General features: G+C 39.7%; 1 protein-coding gene across 6 annotated transcripts in view; it reads left to right on the top strand.

Moving 5' to 3' along the window:
• The first annotated feature begins 349 nt into the window (after window positions 1–349).
• mical2a (microtubule associated monooxygenase, calponin and LIM domain containing 2a) overlaps window positions 350–24,033 on the top strand; it is a 33,133-nt gene continuing 9,449 nt past the window's right edge. For 2 of the 6 annotated variants that reach the window (XM_008405304.3, XM_017304174.2), the window contains exons 1-12: window positions 353–529; window positions 10,307–10,680; window positions 15,981–16,188; window positions 16,788–16,904; window positions 17,916–18,017; window positions 19,954–20,109; window positions 20,598–20,698; window positions 21,132–21,389; window positions 22,126–22,241; window positions 22,341–22,467; window positions 22,542–22,632; window positions 23,071–23,218. In XM_008405304.3, the coding sequence (XP_008403526.2) occupies window positions 10,420–10,680; window positions 15,981–16,188; window positions 16,788–16,904; window positions 17,916–18,017; window positions 19,954–20,109; window positions 20,598–20,698; window positions 21,132–21,389; window positions 22,126–22,241; window positions 22,341–22,467; window positions 22,542–22,632; window positions 23,071–23,218 (1,685 nt within the window). In that variant the 5' untranslated portion in view covers window positions 353–529; window positions 10,307–10,419. Of the gene's footprint in view, window positions 530–10,306; window positions 10,681–15,980; window positions 16,189–16,787; window positions 16,905–17,915; window positions 18,018–19,953; window positions 20,110–20,597; window positions 20,699–20,888; window positions 21,002–21,131; window positions 21,390–22,125; window positions 22,242–22,340; window positions 22,468–22,541; window positions 22,633–23,070; window positions 23,219–24,033 lie in introns of those variants that run through there. The other 4 variants (XM_008405303.3, XM_008405305.3, XM_017304175.2 and 1 more) reach the window with 4 other exon arrangements.

Here is a 24,033-nt window from a genome sequence, read left to right as displayed (position 1 = left end):
TACTCTCACCGTGGATATGTCCGGGCTAAGGATTCCACGCGTCTTTACAGAGTTTATTCAGGGGGGTTTTGTCAATGTGCAGCCAGATTACAGTTTGTGCTGACACAGGGTGAAACGTGGGCCGCAGTGTTTTTGTCAGGACTGGGTCAGGGACGTGTGGCGCCTGGCAGTCTCAGGGGGAAAGAATAAACTTTGCAATAGAGTGAAGTTCTGTCTTACGGTTTTGTTTGGTAGTCTAAAGATGTGATATATTTTACACGCAAACCAGCCCATCAAAATGACTAAAAGATCGTTTTGAGTAGATAGTACAAAGCATCCAAAGCTGAGGAGACTGGGGGATTAGCCCCAGTCTCCTCAGCAGCTTTAGTAGCTACAGTAGCAGTTCTGGGATGTGTCCCAGCTTTGAGCGCCGCCCTCAGACAGCAGGCTCAGAGAATCTGTCAGACGGTACTGAGAAAGTCGCTTTTCTCACAGCTCCTAATTTCAGCGACGACTCTGGAAGGCGGGAGAGTTCAGGTTTAGATATGAGGTAAGCTCTTTCTGATTTTTACACTTTGCTGTTTGCTGTGTTTGTCTGTCCTCGTCACAGTGGCCGATGGGAGCTCTGAGGCACCTGACTGGGTCCTTCACAGGTTTCTGAAAGCATGTGTTTCAGGCTGCCTGTTTGACACGATTAGACTTGACTGTAATGCAACTCATGGTCCTGCGACTGAAACAAAATGCTCTAATTAAGCAGCTCATATTAAAGTCAGTCTAAATCTGGCCTTGGAGATTATTGCAGAAGTTTGGAGGTTGACAGAATATGATGATTTGATAATCTCACAGTGATATCTTTAAAGTTTAATTCTTTTCTGGAGATTTCCCTCGAGCAGTCAGGATTCAGCTATTATAAAGTCCAGATTAAACTCTTCTTTTTGAGAGGAGTCAGGCAGCTGGTCCTGTCTCCACTTTCTGATAACACAAAGGTTATCTCCTCTTGTACAATTTCCCTTTTTTTTTTTTGTTATTGCCATGCTCATGGTTTCTGCCATAAATCAGTTGCAAGCACATGTGTAGTTGCTTGTTATATCTCAAATCAGCTCCAATCTCAACTGGAATGGCAGCTTTCTCAACACGCGAGTTCACAGACAGACAAAGGAGGGTATAAACGGGTATAGTTGTCCGTCGTCTTTATTTTTGTATAAGTTAAGTTTGTTTTGTTTAAGTGTTTTTTTCCCTTTTCCACTGGCTCAGCAGTTTCCAAAATGGACTTCTGGGTTGAAAAGTGACATCAGCTGAATAATAAAGAGAAGGTGTGGTGTGTAGTGCCAGAGATCCCTGAGCCACAGGAACTTTCTGTTAATGTTTCCCAGTGACGAAGGTTAACACACATGTGTTGATCAAATACACACAGCTGGCTCTTACATGAACAGCAGCCTCCTGATCAAGCTCCCGATCAAAGAAGAACAGAACAGGGAGGACAAAAACCTGCTTTTAGAACAGCTCTGGTTTTTTTTTTCTGTACTCTGTGTTTCAACATACTTCATGCAACACACAGTCAGGCTGTGACTCAGAACATTACAAAATGATGCATGATCCCACAGCACATTTTTTCTGGTATGGGTCTGAGAAGTCACCCAAACACCAGTTGCTTTCCTTCCTCATGTTCTATGAGCAATAATTTCCTGTGGTGGAGATAAAGTTTCCCCCCCATCCCACTCCGCCATCAGACTGCAGGAATTAACCTTTGTGACTGTTCTAATCTAAGCAGCGTTTATTTACAGTCCACTGCGGTCCAGACACCAATGTGCTGTCTTCACACGTCGACCTTCTGCCACATTACTTCCTTCCTACTGGAAAGATATCCCATCTGTGCGCACACCTTTAGACTAATACTTTATAGCACCTTTAATTACATTTTATCACACAGGTTGGTCTTATTGGCGTCGGACAGCGTGGCTAACTTGCTAATAAATCTATCGTCTGGTGTCCACACCCTCACAGAGTTTCTGAATTCAGCATTTTAATTTTCTTCTGACGAATACGCTGTTATTTTTGGGTATGTTATACATACATGAAAAAGCCTAGTTCCATATGAAGAAGGTGCATATTTCCTGTTGAAGAGTAGGTTTCTGAGAAGTGTGGCATGCATTTGCATTCATGATCTTTACTGTGATACTTGTGAATGCCATTTGCCTTCAGAAGCTAACCTTATAAAGTATTAGTAATCTTATGTGAGAATATTTGTGACATTTAAAAAGAAATGACACAAGGAAAGAAATTTATTTAAGTACTAGTTCATTCTATTAAATAAGCATATGCACATTTGTTTTCTAAATGACAGAAAAGTCATTAAAACAAATGTACACTTTGTTAATCTTTTGAGAGCTATAAATATGACATATTTGTTTATAGACACTTATAAACTACATTAGAATAAACTGTCTACTCTAATGTTATTCATTTTTAACCAAATGCTTTATCAAACTCATTTTTTTTGCTTGTTTTTGGGTTTTTGCTCCAGGTTTTTTTTGTAGTGAACAAGCTCATTCAAAATAGTTAACTCTTATTCCTTTTTTTAAAACTTTATTGTCACACACTTAGAAACTAATGCAACAGCACAGATAAAGTCAGGTGACCTTTGTGCATCAGCATCCACTTTTTTTAAAACCCAACGGGTCTGCAGACACTCTAAACTGCAGGTTTCAGTACTCCTTCAGTGAGTTACAAGTGCAAATTTACACGGCCAGCCTTTCATTTTTAGTGTATAATTACCAGCTATACTGCAGTTTAGCTTAAAAACATGCGTGGTGAGAAACAAACAGTACAGAAAGCCCCAAGCACGCAGCCAAATGAAGGCCCGGCCTGTGATGATCCTTATGAGGAATCCGAAAACGGTGCTAATTCCCTCAACTCTTTGATTCTTTTGATCAAAGATGACAGATGCACTCATGCTCTTCCTGCTGTAAATCTGATGTTTGTTTTAGCAACACCTGAAAGTTGACTCACCTGTAGGATGCCAGAACTGCAGCGGCTGCTGCAGCCTTTTATTCTCTCTTACTGTAATAATATTAGTCAATACAGTATATTGCAAACACAGTGATAGAATTAAACACTGAAACCGTTGTGTTGCAAACATGAACCCCCGTGCCAAATTTGAAAACATCTTTCCCCGTCCTAAAGTTCATCAAACAAGCGATCGAATTAATAAAACCAGATAATAAAGGATTATCTCTATGAATGAACCAAAGAGAGATCAGATTAATGAACATGAAAGTCATAAGACATACAGTATTTTAGAAAGTCATGCTGAGAGCAAAAACTATTTGAGCGTGTTCCATTGTGCCGAATAGAGTGGCTATGTGTGGAAGCCCGAGCTCATTATTACCAGGGAGGCGTCGTAAACGTACTTCTTCCTCTCTGCAGCACGTTTCCTTCCTTGTTCCACGGCATAGAAAACAGTCACATGCGACCAGGCGGCTACACAAAAGAGATAGGAACTGACACAGATAGGTGGGGTTTGTTGTTCCTCATAGAGCGACACTCTGCCAGGTTTACTATAATGTTCGCAGCAATTAAAAACAGCTACAAAGCCATGCAGCCGTGAAGGCTTTGTGGATCAGGTTATATAAATAGCTAGGAGAAATGTGTGCAAAATGAGTGGCTTGTACCAGTTTCTTGCAAAACAATGATGTAAAATATTTTGGTCTTTTTAGCCTTGTAAGATGTAAGGGACTTTTTATGAAAATATCTTTTTATGAAAATATCAACAGAACATCACTCTCAGGACTTTTTGCCTTGGTTTATGAGATAGATTGACTTAGACTTTTAAAAGTAATTTTAATTTATTTTTGCTGTCGTATTAAAGATCATCATGTTACCACAGAGATTGATTTAGACTTTTTTGCAGTTCTAAACTGTGTTTGGTTTCTTGCCAACTTTTTGTCAGAACATAGCTAGAGGCCATTAAAGGTGGTGGGCACGGTTTTATCTGCAACACCTCAAATGAGTTTAGATCTGGACTTTGACTGGGCCATTGCGGTTTCATATTAGATTATTTTCTCTTTTCTTTATTTTACTGCTGCAGTTGGGAATCATTTTCTTAATTGTTTAATGGTCCAGTTTGGGCTGAGCCTCAACACTTTAAGTTCAACACTGTGATTGAAAACTATCCCAAAGCTGAAAAAGAAACCCAAATGATTGCAAATCCGTGCTCTATAATTTGAGTTTACTGAATTTATAAGCTCCGTTTGTTTTTCAGCCATACGTAGTGCGGTGCGTTTAGACAATTCAACTTTACAATGTGCTGCTAAGTTCTTTTCAAAAAAGAAGAGGCTCCCTCAAGACAAACCTTGCAAACAAGTTATACTTGATCAGTCTGTTTTTCAATCTATAGCCATGAACTTTAACATTACCCATGTTATCTGAGGCATGTTGAATGTGGAATATAGCATTTGGGATTTTAGCAATTTACCTGAGCTATCTTAACTTGGAGTGAACTTGTTTAAAATCTACTGCTGTGAAAATTGGAAAAACATATTTTAAATGTTTTCTGAATTGGTTTTTATTAACCGTTCCAAAGTTATGCAGAAAAACAAACTTTTATGCTTCTTCAGCAAACTGACAACACTGTGATTTTTTCAAAGATCACACTTTTGTCACAATCCTTTAAGTAAGCACATATAGCAAGTGGCATTTTGCTAATTTTGGTAAAAACCCAAAGTTTATCTGTAAATATTTTCAACCCAAGTACAATTTTGGATAATTAAATAATCAAACATAGATATATATCATTAGATTGTTCTTCTCAGCCTGTATTTTCTCTTAGAAGGAGCCTGTAACTTTTTTTTTTTATATTCAAAAACATAAAACCTTCATGATGGTTACAAATACTGACTGTTGAAGACAAGTAGATTTTTTTTTGACTCTTTTATTTTTCTTTACCAAGTAAGATTAAAACATGGTGTTATGCTTTGCGGCATAACTGCCTTTCTATGAAGATCCGTGCTGCCCTATTGGACTGCTCAGCATCTAAACAGAGTGGTGAGAATAAATCATCAGCATTAATGTAGTAAAGTTATCCCAGGAAACTGTTAATAAGTTCCTTCTGTCAGAAGAAAGGACATCTGTGAACTTTGTCAAATGTGGGGTTAAAATCTCAGAGGTGAAACTTAGCAGAGGAAGCCTTCCTTTGAACTTTGATCTTTACAGGAAGCCAGAAAGTCTTTCCAGGAAAAGCCGGGGAATGAAGTGTCCGAATATGAGGGAGCTCACAACCCTGCAGTGTTGCATCACCATGATTAAATTTTCCTACCAGAACAACTCCGGTTTCGCGCTCGGCTCCGATGTTGTGGTAAAATTATTTCGAACATTTGGTCTTGTCGAGGAGAAAAGTCTCAGTCAAGCTGTTTCTAGTGACTCCAGAGCAGGTGGATGTTGAATATTTGTCTGTGAAACAAAGAGTTGCTTGTTCTTGTTTTATTTTCCAAGTCATGCGACTTTTAAAAAATTTTTTTCCTGCAACTTGAAACTTGTCTATTCTGAGCATTGCCGGGCCGATTTTCCTGCTGAGAAATAATACTATTAAACCTCCTTTGCGCCTTTCTGTGATGTGGATCAAAGGCAGTCAGGTATAACTAATCTCAGTGAGTTATTGTGCAAAGAGCCATGTGCTGAACACACCTTGTAGGTCAGGTGAGCCTGCGGACAGAAAGCTCCACATTCTTGCGCCTGTTTTAGTTAAAATGAACATTTTGTGTCTGTTTTTTTTTACCTTTGAAGTTGACTGACATTTACTTTTATCTCTCGGCGAGCTACTGTTATCAGGACACGTCTTCTTTTGTTTTGGCACAGCTGCCTGGACACGCAGCCAGATTTTAGTGAGCTGAGATAATAAAGAGGAGCTTTGGAGGCCTGGTGCAGAGTTCTGCCCTACAGGCTGAACGGTACATGAGCACAATGTTTTTGCTGGCTTATCAGGCCTGCGGAAGGTTCCTTCCTGGTTTTCTTCAGTTCAGTCTCTAATTACTGTTGCTGGCTGCTTGCTCTTACTGTACATGTGAATTTCCCAGCAGTGTTTTCCGTTTCTTGCTGTGTAGTTATTTTTTTATTTTTTTGCTCTGTCTGCAGCAGTGTACTCTGTGGAAACAAAGCTAAACTCTCCCCGCACTTAAAAATGTGTCTTAATATTTTGCAGAATCGAATCAACCCTCTGATGACTCGATGTTGCAAAATATAGAAGACAAAGTTTCAGTTGTAGGACATCATGGCAATAAATTATAACCTTGTGAATCACTGATAGGGGTTTTATTGAAAAAAAAGACGAATTTTTCAGTATTTGTCCTGCAAATCATCAGTCTGAGCTTATCAATGGAAAATTGTCATTTTGGGCTGTTTCTATTTTAGTTATCTCAAGTTTGAGGTCAAGACAGCCTCTCAGTGTTTCCCCACTATGACCCAAATGAGCTCAGTATCCTGTTTGTTTTAGCTCCTGCTCTAACACACCTGATGTTCTTTAAATCAAGAACTCATCCATTTAGACTGTCTGTGCTACAGCATGAAATGAATAAAATGCAGGATGACCAACACCGAGGGAGCACTGTGGTTATTTGAAGTGAATGATGTATCCCCTAGAACTTCAGGCATTTTATTTGCTCCTGTGGTGTTAAAAATTTGTCTTTCTTTGCCCCATTCCTCATGAGCTCAGTGCTCTCTTTAAAATCACCCCTTCTTTTCAGAGTTTGTTTTTGTGGCTGAAAATATTTCAGATTAGTAACTCCGCTGTCTGACGGCGACACAACTTTAGGTTTCGAGCAGAAAAACTTGAGTCCATCCCGACAGAGGGTTTGTCAGGATCGCATCCCTGATGAGTCACTTAATGATGCTAATGATGCTCAAATCGGTTAAATCTCTAAATAAAAAGGTAACTCTTAACTATGGTCAATGAACCCTGTAAAAAAGCAAACAGTAAAAGAATCTACCCAATACAATTTTGCTTTACTAGCCAGATCCTAATAAAGCTTAAACTTTGCCTTCCTCTCCTCTCTAAATTTACAATACAACAATTGTGCCGGGTGCTGTATTTTTTTCGTGTGTCTTTATTGGGACAAATGGTATGTCATGCTTGTTATTGGACGTCTTGTTGAAAAATTCTGAGTTAATAAATATAAAAAAAATGCAACTGCTGGATGTTTTCCAGTAAAAACAAATAGTGAGTATGAAACCGCCCCTGCTTAGTTTTCTCTTAACGTGAACTGTAGCAGTTACATATTTTACATTCATACCATTCCTTCTTTATCAAACTACGAACAGATACCGTGTTACTGCATGCCTCTCTCTTGATTCTGTTCTGAACAATGTAAAAACGCTCATTATATTAGGGAGTGTGCGCAAATGCAGTAAAGGTGCCTTCATGATTAAAATCACAGGGTGTTAGTGGTGAGCAGTAGTTTGTTTGATAAATGGCATGAATGAATCCATCCCTGTTGTTGGGAACTGAATCACTCCCCATTACTTTTCTCTCTTAGCCACAGCTGGTTTCACTTAATCCCATCATTTACTGGACAGAAAGGAAATGTAAACCAACGTAGTAATAAACTCTGTGATCCTCTCAACCATTATCTGTCTCTGCTGAGGCTAATCTTTCCGTTTCGCTCGGTTGTATTTTTACAGCCGCTCTGAGGGTTTTCCTCTTTCTGTCTGCCCACAAGTCACTTTTCCATTCTGTCAGACCGAGTTGGTGAAGTCCATGTGTCAGAGGAAGGGTATAGTCTCGGTGCTGAGCGTCAACTTATCCAACGGCATTTTAAGCGTTTGTTTCGTTAGTGCCGCCAGAATCACGCAACAGGTGTTTTTAGTTGTTGTGGCGTTTTACCGTTTTGTTTTAAAACGTGACGTTTCGCTTAAGATGTTCACATTTTACTGTGGCCAAATGTGAAATACAATTAGATCACAAAAAAAAAAAATTCTTAGAAAGCTCAAGCAAAAATAAAAGCGAAAAAAAAAGCATGAAAAGAAAAACAAAGTTCCTTATTGTGAAGTCTTCAAGAAGTGGAAATGCTCCAGAAATGCAAGAGCTGTTTGATCCTTGTCAAAGATTACACCTCCAGTTATGCATTATGCCCTTTGAATCTTTGTCGTATCTTCTTGTTTGATGACAAACCTGAACATTTCCAAGAAACCATGGTTGCATCCTGCACCCGGCTGCCTAGTGGAGCCGATGAGAGGACCAAGAGTTTGTTCTGAAAGGATGATGATGGACGACTTCAGAGCTCCTGCAGCCACGTGGCAAAGGAATGCCAGCCCACTAAAGGCTGGGTGATTGTCGAAAAAGGGCCTCCATAGAATATGCTGACAGGATATTGTAGCGGTCCAAAATGCATATGGAGCATTTCTGTGGGTTACGTGGATCTCCTGTCTCACTTTAAGTATTTCTGTAAAGCAAGAGGGTCAGAAACACAACGCAGACACGTGGCCAAACAGGATTCTGTGCAAATTAACATGCCAACTTTAGCCTGGAGAGAAATTTTGTTGCTGTTGGAACGAAGTTCAAACCCTCGTGGCATGAGGACATAATTAGAAATATGTGAGTCGTTACTGAATGGTCACCTGTTTTTTTTGTTTTTTTACCATCTACATAAACAACTTTGCGTCACATCGCTGCCTGGGATTGTGGTGTGACAGTATCAGTGGAATACAGTGGGTGGGTGGGTGGGTGTTTAGACCCTGCACCGCCCCTACGGCTTCTTGTCTAACCACACCCGTCCCACTCTGCAGGACATTAAAATTTCAAAGCCAGGCTTCCCCCCAAAACTCACGGAAGCTGTGGTCTCCACCCACGTCGGCACACTCGGGCCTTGTGCTGAAACTTTCAACATTTTGCTTTGATGTCAGCCTCTGGCACCAGTTTCTGGCACAGAGTTTTAAGTGCTTGATGGTTGATTGGAGGAACGGGGCTTTAATTGTATCAGTTCGGCTTCAGTCTGATGTGAGCGCGTGTTTTTAGAAGCAACATTTTTCACATTCAGGCACACATGTAAGCACGCTTGCTTCAGTGCACGCTATAGTATTAGGCCTGTGTAAATAATCTGTTTTTGCTTGCATGCGTTTCCATTAAAAGTAGTTGCACAGAGATCTGGCTAGAACCACTAACCAGGCCTGGAAACTAAATATCCTTATTATGAAACAATAGCCATACATTAAGAGAGAATAAAATAAATGATAAATATGTATTGAGCACATTTATATTTATAATCAAGGGAAATGCAAATTTTTTAATAAAGACAAAAAAGATATGTAAATGTGTTTTCTGACAGTAAACTTAGTAAAGACAGTAGAGAATCCTTTCAACAAAGCTTAGACAAAAAACGCTTCCTTAAAGCTCATGAGCTCTTGATTTTGATATTTGATCCCATTAACAGTCTGTAGTAAAGCCAGCATAGCCAAATATGGTCGTCCAATGTAAATTCAGACTGCCCTAGGTACATAAACAAAGTTGTTGTCAAGCAAGTATTGGTTTCTGTTTGTGAGAATGAGCTAGAAACAGCGGAATCGTCTCCCAAAACAATCCACTTTTCTTCTGTTTAAGGACACTCTGAATAAAATGCTGCCATGGACACATATTGAAAGCAAAAAGCAGCCAAAGTCCAAAGAAAATTGTAGAACAATACCTTTGAAAAGTTAAGTGAGCTACTGATTAGGATCACATGCAAAGTTTTGCATATAGACAAATTTTTTGGAAGACATACACATAGGATTTGAATTTACTCAAGTTATAGGACTACTGGTATCACCATTAAAAGAATATGTTAAAAGATGTTGTCAAGTCAAATTACTTATCTTTAGGAAACCCAGGGGAAAAAAGTAATATGATATGGACATTCCTTGAGTCTCGAGGTTGTGAAACCATCACATTTTGTGAACTAGTAAGGTTAGATTAGGATCCTGTAGTTGTGTCTGTAAAGCAAGAGTTAGAAATATTGTCAGCAGCTGCCCGAAGTTCAATCACAAGGTTGCTCTGCTTTGCTGCATACTGGAAACTGCATATATTTTTTCAACCTTGTCTGTACTCGAAATGTTATCTTGTTCATGTGGGTGTAAGCTTACCACGTCTCAGAATGCCTCCCGCCTTAGATAATGGGTAAAGGAATGCTTTCCTAACAAAAAGCAGTCAAACTGCTTCGTTACTCAAATCTATTATCCATTTAAAGTTATGTAAAAAGACCTTTTGGCTAAAAGTAGAAAATGGAAAAACACAAAGTTACTCAAAGCCATCTGTTGGACTCTTTGCCGTGGAATGACATCACTGCTATGTGTCTTGCCTCCTCAGAATGGGCATGATGGTGCGGGCCAAGCCGAGGGTGTAGCCACATCTGGCAGAGCGAGCTGAGCGACGCTGAGCAGGAACCTCGGCACACCGAGACATCTGCTGCAGAGGGGAAGATGGGAAAGATGGAGGAGGAGAGCGACAACGTCGGGAAGCTGTTTGAGAACTTCATCCAGGCCTCCACCTGTAAAGGGACTCTGCAGGCCTTCAACGTCCTCTGCAGACGTTTGGACCTTGATCCGGCGAACCACAACACTTTCTACAGTAGCCTGAAGGCGAAGGTCACCTCTTGGAAGGCCAAAGCACTTTGGAGCAAGTTGGACAAAAGGATATCCCACAAGGAGTACAAGAAAGGTCAAGCTTGTGTGGGGACAAAGGTGAGTTTAACTATTTCCTTCCATCTTTAAGAAAAAAAGTAATGTTAAATATGATGGAGGTGTAGAACTGGGTAATAATGACAGAAGATAAATACATGCATTTAGAGACATGTTTTCCCTTGTCTTTTCATCTGTATCAGCTTTTGTGGAGCAGTTATTAGTAGTCTGTGTCTTGCCTGCAATAGTCACATCGGACATTTAAGCTAAGATCTACTGTGATCAATAACCAGTAAGTAGCAAATTATCCACAACTGGAAATCATTTTCACTTAAGTTTTAGCCAAACGTATAACATGTGTTTTCACATCATTCCACCTTTTGATGTGTGAGCTTTTTTTGTCATTGTTTTCTGAATTTAACAACGCCTCTTCTGCAAAACCGAATGACATTGCTGTACATAGCTGCAAATCAAGAGGCTGAATATAACTTGTTGTTGATCTGCTGTGACTCACAGGTGCAACAAAACAAATCATTAGCTGATTCTAATCAGCTGATGATTAGAATGATTAGCTGACACCTACAGCTCATACAGTTAGCTTAGCTAAGCAAATATTAATGTTATGTAGAAATGTTGTATAAGATGTTTAAAGGATGGTAAATTAACCTTTTTTCACATCTGAGATCTTTTCCTAGAAAACAGCAGGAAAGCTTTTGTATTTGGCTCAGAACAAATATCATGAAACAAGGTAATAAGTTTAAAAACAAATGTAATTTTATTATAAAGCTAGGTTAATTACGTTTTCTCTATTTATATTGTGCCTGGTGACATTTTAGAAGCTGTATCTTTTGTTTGGCTGCTGTCCAGAATATCCAGTTGATTTACTGCTGCAAGCCCAGAGCTACATGTTTTCAGCAGAAAAATGCTTTCCTGTCTTCACTGCCGGCAGACTGGACTGTTGCATTTTATTCATCTGCTGCTTCACATTTCCCGTGTGGTTCTGTACACCTGTGCAATAAAGATAAAAATGCAGACGGAAATATTTTTTTATCAGGATATTTAATTTTCTTGTCAGCATTTTTGACGTTGGTATGAAAGTCAATCAGTTCAACAATGTGTCGTGGTTAAGTTTGCTATTATTTCTGTCATAAATGTCAATTATTTATTATGCTTGCACATTCCTTTTTAATGTGATCATTGTTTTAAGGAAGTGGATGCAGAGTTATTAATTTATCCACAGCCTAGAAGAGTTGAGATTAGCAACTGGAGCAGGAGAGTCTTTCCAAAATATTAAAACACACCCATCAGGTTAACTGTGTTGCTGACAGGCCTGAAACCACACTGGTGAAAGGTCCAGCTTAAACGTTTGTTTCATACAACATTAAAGTTTTAGGATTTAGGAAGTAGTTTTTGTTGTTTAATCTCACATGATTTGTTTTTATTGGACATAAGTGTGACTCTGACATCCTGTTAAAGTTTAGTGTGGAACAGCTAACCCAGGCTCAGTTGTTTAATCTTTATGCAACCCAGTAGATTTATATCTTATTCATGGCTCCTATACTTCTGGAAAAGTTTGGGGTTTGATTTAAGGATTTTCCAAGTGTTGTAATGTAGAAAATCATCTAAGTGTTCTGTCCTTTTTTCCATGTCATTCTCTTTTTCCTTCACTCTGTCCTTTGTTATTTTCTTGTACCTTCCTCTTCCTTCTTTGTAGTGCCCATTCTTATTTCCTTACCTCTGTGCTTCCTTCATTGTGTCCTACACTGGACCTTTCCTTATGACTTTTGTTCCTTGAATCTTTTGTTTTGTCTCCTCTTATCCACTTTATATCCTTCCTTACTTTCCTTCTTTCATTTTTATCATTTCCTGTTTTGTATTTTTTCTCACGCTCCCTTTCTACTTCACTTGCTTCATTCTGTCCTTTATCTTTGTTCCTTACGTCCTACAACCCTTCTCTTCCCTTGCTTCCTTCTATCTTACACTCACAAGATGATAGATTAAAAGTCTGTTCTCTTTTTGTTGTTGTGGTGGTCGTGGTGTAAGGGGAGGAGGCACAAAAAAGGTGATGAGAGAAAGTCGAAACCTGGAGAAGTGTTCACCTGTCAGCTGTGCTCAGATTCAGCAAGTTTTTTATTGCACAGGGGAAGAGACAGCATCACTCAGCAACTCTGATTATTTGGCCCCAGTTAGACTCTGTTTGGCTACCTTTTCGTTTTTCCTTAGCGTTTGGAGCAGGGATGTGGTTATTATTAAAATGTGTTACATTCTGCTTAGTTATTGTCTAAGGCTGAGAATATCTTAGGCAACAACTTAAAAAAGGCAAGTGCATTAGAGTTTCTTATTTTGTATTTTTGACTCGACAAAGAGTTTTTTTCTGAAAGCAAAGCAAAAACGTTTTTGGTTTTAAGGAACTGCCTACATGTATGTTGTGTTTTTACTGCTCACAAAGGCTGGCTATCTCCTTTTGCATCTTCTTCAATTACTGGGTGAACAAATCCTTCAATTTTTCTGTCAGTTCTGTTCCCCATCAGTGGCATATGCGATTTCACTCAGGGATTTTTCTTCATATTGCTGAGTCTTTTTAACAGGATGTGATGCCACGATTTTTACAGCCTAACGCAGATGGTAGCAGAGGCAGAGCGTCCGTCTTGTTAAGTTTTATTGTGTACGACAAAATCTGTCTTTTCACATAAATCGTGCTGCACGTCAGCCTCGGCGCACTTCATCAGATCTAAGGGAGGCAGCTTGCGTTCAGTGAAACGCATTGTGTCTAGACGTGATACAATCTTAAAGATCTTTTATAGACACTCAGCTATTCTATGTCTCTTCAGACATACCTGACATGTTTTGACGCGCTTCCATCTTCGTCAGAGGTGTCACACAGCTGTTATCAGCTGTTAGTATAATTTACCAACAAAACCCCTCTCTTATGCCTGATGACAATGCATGATTTGTCCATTTCCCAATGTACTCAGATCAACCTGACAGTTTGTTCACAGGCTGTCTGCCTGGGTCTGATGAATGTCGGGGTGAGGTCGTGGTGGGTGGAGAGCGGGGGTCACACAGGTGGAGAGAGCTGAGAGGAAACCAGTGTCCTGACTCAGCAGATGTGGCACCAGAGTTCAGGGGAAAAGAAAAAAATAAAACAAAATCCCTGATCAGTGAGTGGAAAACGTAAAAACAAACACTTCTGCTCATGGCTGATAGAGAAATCAAAACAGTGACACGAGTTTAGAGAACAATGGCTGCTCTTGAAAGTGGATTTGACAAAGTTTCTCTATCGTGCGTCTATAAATGATGTTGTTCCTCATCTGTTGCGCGTCGGTGCACTAAGCATTGCTTTGCACAGGAGAATAACCGTAAGTTTAAACTTGTCAGGGCAGTGTGCACACCACCTGCGTCTGTGAATTCTCGTCTGACAATGCATCACCCTGACAGCCTCAGGCAGCTTATTACGAAGAACGAGAGAAGCAGGTCATAGATACACAAAAGGCTTTTGGTTGTCGGTGCAGGAGTAGTATGCAATGTAGAGCAGATTTTAATATGAGGCAACAACACGAATTAAAACACAAAAACACAGCAAAAAAAGAAAACATACTTCTGTAAGGATGCCACAGTGTATCGGTTTATTACTTCTGTAAGTTTTATGAGAAACTATGGTGATAAATAACTATGAGATGCTGAACTTTGTTTTAATTTTATTAAAATATTCATATTCATATATGTCAAATATGTCATATTCTAAAGATTTGATGTTTCACCTCTGTATTAACTCTGAGCGACCTCTTGATGGAGATATTTTATACTAGAGTCACATTTAGTAAATATTCCTTAGAATAGCACATGAATAGAATATTTGAAAATAAATATTTTATACATTAGTTGTCAAGGCAGGTCTTAAAATCCCTAGAGAAGATACAAAATGTTGCTTTTTCCAAAATGGCATTCATTTTTATGACATTCCCAATGGTTTTAGTTTTATATGTATAGAACTTAGTATTGTTCATAGCAGCATTGAAATGAAATGAAAGGAATTGAGATGAATTTCAATTCAATGATTGAATTTCAATGATCAAAATGAATTTTTTCTAACCTTCCTGAAGTCTACTTTGGAGAAGTACTGTTATGTTACTCTGATAAAACAGGTAATTCTGAGTCATTTTGGTTTGGTCAGGTCTCATTATCTGTCATATTTTATAAGAGTCAGACAATCCCAAAAAGGCTTCTGAGCCAAAACTGTCTGAAAAGGTTGTTGAAAATCTTGAAAAACATGTTAAAGTTAAATAATACAAACATCTTTATAATTATTTATCTCCAGAAAATAACAATGCATGACAGTTTTTCTAAAGTGTTTAAGCGGTGGTGGATGGGACAAAATGACCAACGTATCAAGTTGGGCTATGAAGTTGTCAATGGGACAAACTTGTTTTTTTTGGGGGGGGGTTGGAGGGGGGTTGTCATGTTTATGTTGTTTTCATGGCTGTTTTGCCGGTGTCTCACGGTTCAGCATGTTTTGTTATTGAACCGATGTCATGGAACCGATGCAAACCTCCTTGTCATATTTTGTAACTACATCTGATGCCAGGAGTCAAAATTTCTATCTACTGCATCTATGTGTCGGATAGCTGAGCATTTGTAGGAAAGGCAAATGAAAAGTAAATGTATTCCGTCCTAATTTGCTGAAGTCTTTGAGACAGGAAACTGCTGAGCACTGCAGGAAAACTTTCTTCTGGTTTAAATGTCAAAATAATCATGCGCCCCATCTCTGAACAGTTTTCTTCATAAAGTCTCGTAATGTCTTCAAACGGAAAGAAAAAGGAGGACTGTGCCAACACACATGCGTCACCTCTTTCATCTATCATTATGGACGATGATGTAATGTTTCAACCGCACATGCTCAGACAGACACTTAAACCTCAAACTGACTTCATGCATTTTCTTCGGTGAGGCTGTTTTGTGAATAACACCTGAACTATGTGTCTCCGGGCCGCTTACTAATAAATACATCACTCCAAGCATGTGCAAACTATTTTCTTTTTGTACATTGTAGCTTTGCCAATAATACAATCACACATACATCAGCAATCTTGTGCAGACTGGACTGATTATAAGAGTTTATCTTACTTAAGTGTTCCTGAATGAGACACTTTAAAGCGTCTCAGCGGCGGAGCAGTAAAGTACAACTCCTTCTCGTGATGTATGGAGCTGCAGAACGCTCCAGAGCTCATTATAAACAATTGTAATGTCCTTCTCCGTTTCAACAAGCTTTCTGCTGATTCTGTGACAAAGATGTCACCCTGATGTAGGTCATTTAACTGTGCTCTTTGTTTGTAATAACCAGCATGCCTTGTCGTTCCATTCAGTGCCTCATCATCGGAGGAGGTCCGTGTGGCTTGCGGACCGCCATAGAGCTTGCCTTGATGGGTGCCAAGGTGGTGGTGATTGAGAAGAGGGATTCTTTTTCGAGGCACAACGTGCTCCATCTTTGGCCCTACACCATCCATGACCTGCGGGGCCTCGGGGCCAAAAAGTTCTACGGAAAGTTCTGCGCCGGAGCCATCGACCACATCAGTGAGTATCAGACTTCACAGGAACAAAAGCCGGCCTTTTAAATCATACCGCTCCAGCGATTCAACTGTTTTCTTGCATGATAAACTGTACAATATGATGCATGGAGTTTACTTACCTCTAGACAGGTGTTGAAAGAAATAGTAATACAACAATAACGAGATAATTTGTTTTAATATGAGGCCATCTTCACCTTCTGTACCCCCCACCCCTTTTACTGCAAATCCCTAAAACCTGAAATTTGGAGCCAATGCACTACTAGCGTCCTTCCTGTAACCGTAAACGGCTGTGAAAATGTTACTTTCTTTCTTTAGATGTTGGAAAAATTTCATAAAGAAATACTTGAAAAACCTCAAGGTTGCCATGTCCTCCAATTCAACTGCTTGGTAAACATTTGAAAAGGAAAGCCATCCTTTTTGTTGCTTAAACCCCACAAAAGGATGAGTTCACTGGCCTTCTTGAGAGAAGCATGCTCTCCTTTTTTCCGCCTATTTGGAGGCGCCGCTCAGCGTTGCAGACGTATCGCCTGCAGGCAGAGTTTGCTCTCAACGGTAAGATGAAAAGCAAACACGAAAACATGGACTTGTGTCTGTCTCCGCCAGGCATTCAGCAGTTGCAGCTCATCCTCCTGAAGGTGGCTCTGATCGTCGCTGTGGAGTTTCACATCAACGTGGAGTTTATTAAGCTGCTGGAGCCTCCAGAAGATCAGCAAAACGAAGGTACTCATTCTCACCTCCGCTTTGGCTGTGGTATTCAAACAGGAGGTTTAGACAGTGGAGAAATGAGGGGAATTTAAGCACCTGGAATATGTCTAACTTTTAGGAGGATCATTTTGAGAAATCTATCTTTTTTTTTTAGACAGGTGGAGTTTAGCTTCCTGCAGGATCCTTGTTTACATTCCTGCTTTGCTGCTTCTGCTGCACATTTAAGGGGAAGGGGAACATCTCGTCTGAGAATATTTTATTTCCTTGACACTCACTAATAAACACGACTCAAACGTTGGCACGGGTTTTGTTTTTATCATTTGCAGGTAAAAATAGCAAAGATCATGTAATTTGCATCATCTCCCTGTAACTGATCTTTTTCTGCTATTTATACTACCACTCTGCAATACACTAACCAGTGGCCTATTTTATTTTATTTTAAGACAGAATATGTACAGCCTCATTTCAGGTTTCATAACATTTGACCAAAGCTCAGTGGATACTTGACCCCCCTCATCCCGCTCCGGCCTTCAGCTTAGCGCACGATAAGTCAGGAGGTGTCAGTTCAGTTTTCATATCGTCGTGGCGATAACAACACCAGCTTTGGCTAAATTTAGAGCTGGACTTATCCCTCCTGCTCCACTGTGACTGACTTAGCTGTGCCCTTGACTCTGTGGACGGTATTTTCCACACACAAACTATTTCACAACAAACTGGCAAGCAACACCTACTCTCATCTAACACATCTGCTGCAACATTTTGCTGTTTTTTTTTTTTAAATGGAGAAGCATATCCACATTTAAGCCTTTAATTGTACAGTTATTACAATTTTTTTCCCCCTCGTCATGCCAGATTTGACAAATTTAATATAGCTTTAAAGGAACAGGGCTGTCCAACAAGAACAGTCCAAATAATGTGATGCTCCTCATGTTCTTCGCATCACAAAGGGGGGATTAAATTGATTTGAAACCTGCATGCATGTGCGTGGATTTACCCAACACTCCCAGTTGCCTTTTCTCTTTTCAGCGATTGGGTGGAGGGCCGCAATCCGACCTGCGGATCACCCGGTGGCTGACTTTGAGTTTGATGTGGTGGTGGGGGCCGATGGGCGGAGAAACACGCTGGAAGGTGAGACGCAGGGAAACAAAAGGCCTGGACAGTTTAGGAAGCTGTGGTTGCTTTCTGCACTTTTTAAACATGACAAGAGCTCGTTGACGCATGACTGGGATCTGGTGCCGCTCCCAGATCCTCCAGCATTGAAATAACTGACAAAGGGGTAAAAACGATTTCAAAGCAGGAATCATCCAATTTACATCAGGAGAGATTCTTAAAAGTAAATATGTTTATAGAAGTTGGACTTTGGTTCTGGCCTGCAGTGACTACTGTCCCAGGTGATTCATGCTCTTTTGGAGTAATTTTGATATGATGGTTCTCACTGTGGCTTAGGCTTTGTGACTCTGTGAATAAATTACATTTTAGAATATAGCCAGATGGTTTAGTTTATGTTTGTGACATGAACTAAGAAATCAGCATTTGTATTTACTCAGGTTACCTTTTGTCTGATATTATAATTTTTTAATGATCTGAAACACAGAAGCATGCAAAAAGAAGAAAAAAAAGTTAATTACAGCTCTGCAAATCAGCATTAAATCTTCTCCTTTAGGAGTTTTAAGTCATAATGTAACTAGTAAATATGCAGAATGCACTTCTTTGCACATAATCTAAACTCTATAAATATACATTCTGTGTATTATACAGACGTTTATAGACTTTTCTTATTACATTTTTCTGTCTAACATTTGAACTCTTTCCAATTCTCGTTCCTGAACATGGTCCATGTTTATGCTTGAATAAATAAATAAAGCTTTCAATTGGAAGACAACGTAGAAATGTCTACAGTAATCAAACATCTTAATGTCATATTTTCAGAAAAAAGGTGGGAGGGGGAAAGAGCAAAGTGGTTTAACTTACAATAAAAACAAACATTCCTCCACAGATCTGGACATAAAATGAGTGGAAAAAGTCAAATAAAAGCCTCAGTAAGAGTTTCAAACATCATTTATCGATATTGAGTTAGAGCTCTTCAAAAAAGATTACGAGAGAATCCGGCTCCTTGGAGGAAAAACAGAAAACAACGAGGGATGATTCAAGACCTTAACATGCTATTGTGTATTTTTTCTTGCCTAAGATTAAACTCTTGCTCTCGTTTGCGCCTGGATGAAGTCATCTATCTCTCCCGCTGGGGATCGCTAAATATAAATAGAACCAAAGCCGATCCATTCACGGTGGAGCAGCTCCAACTCTCTGCTGTTTTCAGTTTTTCTCTAAAAATGCTGTCATCGAACAACTAATTCGGATCAAATGCTTATTCCTTAAAAGGACTTTTTGAACCAGAATGAAATGTTTAGCTCATTTTGTAATCATGAAGAACCCAGAGGGAAAATTACTTTCTTTTTTACTGCAGCCCGCTTGCTTGTGTGCTGCTTTTGTGGCCTGCTTATGGTAACACAGTTAAATGCAATCAGGCTAGTTCAGTGCTGCTGCCTTTGGGAAAGCAGTCAAATGACATTTTGGGGACAATGCAGCACAGACTTGCATAAGTCTCTAACTTCGGTTAGTGTCCCGTAAAGCATATTTCTGTTGCAAACAGTAAATCTTTTAAGTTGTTGTAAAACAATATATGTAAAAAAACAAGTCTTATTTAAATACTTTTGTTTACTTTGGGCAACAATATTATTTACAAGGAAGTTAATTTAACTTAATTCCATGTGCTTCGTACAGAATATGACCTCTGTTCCTTTACTAAAGTCCTTCTCCAAAAATAAATGCCCTGTCATTATGGTTTGGGGTTGGATTGCTTTTGGTTTAAACAGATGAGTTAATAGCCCTCTTTCTGGGACAACAAGCATTCCCAGTTAACTCTCTCTGCCTCTGTGTGTGTGTGTGTGTGTGTGTGTGTGTGTGTGTGTGTGTGTGTGTGTGTGTGTGTGTGTGTGTGTGTGTGTGTGTGTGTGTGTGTGTGTGTGTGTGTGCGCGCGTGTGTGTGTGTGTGTGTTTTTACCAGGTTTCAAAAGGAAAGAGTTCAGAGGTAAACTGGCAATCGCCATCACCGCCAACTTTATCAACAGGAACACAACTGCGGAGGCAAAAGTAGAGGAGATCAGCGGAGTGGCCTTCATTTTCAACCAGAAGTTCTTTCTTGACCTCAAAGAAGAGACAGGTAGTTTTGACCTGTATGAAATTTACAGATTAAACTGACATCATGACTTGATCTTGATGATGGCAGCCGTTGTCAAAATGTAACGTTTGTCTCTGGTTTTTCAGTTGTTGACTCTAGGTTGTTTTTATGACTTCTTATTGTGTTTTACAATGCAAAGCACTCTGAACTGCTTGTTTCTGAATGTGCGATACAAATAAACTTGATTGATTAAATACGGCTTAGTACAAATTAAACACCTGGTCCAAACTTGGTTGATCAGTAGTGTAGGTTTATTTTTAGCTAGTTTTGTGTTTTTTTTTTTTTTAGAAATGTATGGGATTCTGTAAATGAAAAATAAAAAAAGTACAACAAAAATAAAATGGAGATTAGAGATTTATGAATGAACAACTTTGACTGATGAGTCTATCCAATCATATCATAACAAGTAGCCTTCAAAGGTAATTTTTTGTGAAGTGTAAGAGTGTTAAGACGCTGCTATTTCTCTGCAGGCATTGATCTGGAGAACATCGTCTATTACAAGGACAGCACACATTACTTCGTCATGACGGCAAAGAAACAAAGTCTGCTGGACAAAAAAGTTGTCATCAATGTAAGTAAACCGTGTTTTCTTATCTGTATTAATTTTGATGGGGTTGTTTTTGTTTTCAAGCATCATAGAAACAGAATCAGAAAAGTTGTTTTTGTGGAGCTTCTTCGGTGGCGTGTTTCTGAATTTGCAAAGAGCAAACCTCTTTTCTTTAACAAGACAAAAGTCTGGGTGGTTTCCTCCTCCTACACAGCTGACTGATGGCTCACAGTAAACACAGGGAGAGGAGGATTGTTATAACCTGTGCTCCACATGGGGAACAACTGCACTGACTTTGGCATGCCTGTGAAAAGCATCCAACTTACCCAAAAGGTGCAATACAACATGTTAGTGGTTTTGAAACCGTGGTACGCCTTGAATGTGGAAACCTTGTGTCTGACACAAAGCTAAGACTTCACTTTCTGGATTCTTCTCTTGCTCGTTTCCATTTAAACAGGATTACATGGACACTCAGATGCTGCTGAGCAGTGAAAATGTCAACCAGGAAGCCCTTCTGAGCTACGCCCGAGAAGCTGCTGACTTTGGCACCAACTACCAACTTCCCACCCTCGATTACGCCATGAATCACTGCGGGCAGCCAGATGTGGCCATGTTTGACTTCACAAGCATGCATGCGTCCGAGAACGCCGCTCTGGTCAGGGAGAGATACGGACACCAGCTGCTGGTGGCGCTAGTTGGCGACAGTCTGTTGGAGGTAAGGGAGGCCAAGGCAGACCAGACGCAGTAAATTAGACTGACTTCAGATGCTGAGAGCTTGAGAAATACATTAAATGATAAGTACCGGAGTCTGAAATGATCTGCGCCAGATAAACTGGGGTGATGTCTCTAAAAAAATAGAGGGTGGGGATTTTTTATATGCCAGCCTGTGAGTGGTTTATCTAATTTCTTTCACCTCAATTAATCCTGTTCTTGTCGGCAGATACATAGAGTTTTTTGTGCCGCTTTTTAGATGTTACAGTTGCCTGCAGGAACATGTGCAGGACCTCTGTCTGCTTTCACACTCAATGGTTATTAAAAAATATCTGAGATATCTACTGTGTGAAGTCAGATCTGTGGTATGTGACACGGCAAAGCAAAACATAGCAACTACTGGAGGAGTAAACGCATGTTTTTAAAATTCAGGCAACCTTGAAAAGTTAAAAATAAAAACATTGCACTCTTGTCCTTTTTTCACCATGTCAGTTGCATCATAATCCATAATTTTTGTGAGGTCATCAAATATGATTTACCCTCTTCAAACATCATTAACAAGTGACACCCAGTCATGCGTCTAGAGCATTTTTGTTTTGCATATTTCGGTACACTAAATTAAGCCCTACTCCCTTCTACTTCATGGAAATGTCAAAATGTCACTGAATGAACAAGTTTAAGTTGAAAAGTTGTTTTGTTCCTGCCTTCATATAGTATTTGATGCATTTGCTTTGTTGCAGCCCTTCTGGCCAATGGGGACTGGTTGTGCCAGAGGTTTCCTGGCTGCGTTCGACACGGCCTGGATGGTAAAGAGCTGGGCTGAAGGTCGGACGGTTCTGGAAGTTCTGGCAGAAAGGTACATGCACATTCTGTCCTGAACTTTCTCATGGTGCTTTCGACTCTTCCCAAGTTCACCTTTGCTTTATGAACACATTACTTTCTATGTATAATTTAGGGAGAGTATTTATCGACTTCTGCCACAAACTACTCCAGAAAACATTGCCAAAAACTTTGACCAGTACACCATAGACCCTTCAACTCGATACCCCAACCTCAACTCCTCTTGCGTTAGGCCTCACCAAGTAAGCTCATTTTCTCTAACCTGAACTCTCCAAACATGGAGATATATTTACTGTGATGCGTCTTTTTATTTTAGGTGCGTCATCTGTACGTCACTGGAGAGCTAAATTCCTGCTCCCTGGAGCGTGCTGCTACCATACGACGGCCTGTCAATCTCTACAGACGAGGTAAGTGTCAGAGGAGTCATCAAACCGGCAGCTGCTGACTCACCTCGCTGTTATTCAGGGCGCTGATTTTACTGATAGGACTTGCTCTCTTTTAGAGGGATTCTTTTAGGAATGCTGCTATAATTTCTCTCTCTTTGTTTTGCTCCTATTTAAACATAATTACATAATAATACATAATATGCATAAACTTTAGTCTAAGCAGTAATCATTTACAAACGGCAGACAAACACGTGTTACAATATGTATCTGATGATCAACAACACGTTCTTCAGACTTTATGAACAATCAGCTCCCGACACACACACTCACCTCAGGATTCACTTCCTTATTTAAAAGCACTCTGTCCCTTTTACCCCGGTATTACATAATTTTCTGATCCGTGTCTCTCTAACATTTTTTATTTATTTATTTTTTTCTTTTTTGATGTTTCTTCTACAGAGTCTGAGATCCGGCCGTCGCGGCTCCTTTCCTGGTGCCAGAAACAGACCGAGGGCTACAGGAATGTCTCCATCACAGACCTGACGTCGTCTTGGAGAAGCGGCATCGCCCTGTGTGCCCTCATTCACAGATTTAAACCCCAGCTGATGTATGTAGCACTGGCTTTGGCTGAAGTTTTAGACTTCAAGCCACTTATTCAAACTCGTATTGCACAGTTTGAAAAGCAGGCAGGCAATAATTTAACTACGTCTTTTATTTACACAGATGATAAAGGTAAACATGTTAAACTTCATTGAAAGTATTATGAGGAAAGGTTTGAAACCAAAGGGAGAAAATTAGGATTTATTGCTTCTAATATTTGAATGTTAATCACAGTTTGTTGTTGCCAGAGGAGGTCGCAAAGCTTAAGTAAGACAAAAAAAACGAAAACAAACAACAAATACCTGATTATCTTTGAGATTTCATTTGTTGCGAAGCTCACAAATTACGTAATCTTTTTTCTGCTAATTTAACTTTGCTTTCAAACTTTTAGCCTGTACAGTATGATGGTTTATGTTTTTTTTCTGATGAAAGTTTTGCTTAGTTTTGTATTTTAAAAACCTTAGAACAAAGCAACAAAACCTGCATGTTAAGAGTTCTTTCTGCTACTTTTTTTTTGACAACTCCCTTTCTGTGTCTAAATCTGGAACTGAGGGGAAAACCAGCTCCTTTATAACAAAAACAAAAGAAAAAAAAAACGTACCGGTGTGACTGTAGATTAGTGCATTTAAAACCTAAATATATCCAGGCGACTCTTTAATTATCGCCTTCATTCCTTGGCACATGCACTTGCAGTTTTTGGTGGGCCTGTAAATTTCCAGGGACTTCTGGCGTTCGTCCCGTTTTTGTTCGCCTATCTGCAGACCTGTCAGCAGCACAGAGAGGGAGGGGAGCAGGTTCATGCTGAAAAGAGAAAGACTGATG

This window comes from Poecilia reticulata, chromosome 3 (genome assembly GCF_904066995.2).
Source record: "Poecilia reticulata chromosome 3, P_reticulata-male-v2, whole genome shotgun sequence".
Classification (NCBI taxonomy): Eukaryota; Metazoa; Chordata; class Actinopteri; order Cyprinodontiformes; family Poeciliidae; genus Poecilia; species Poecilia reticulata.
This window is presented reverse-complemented; position numbering and strand designations above follow the sequence as displayed.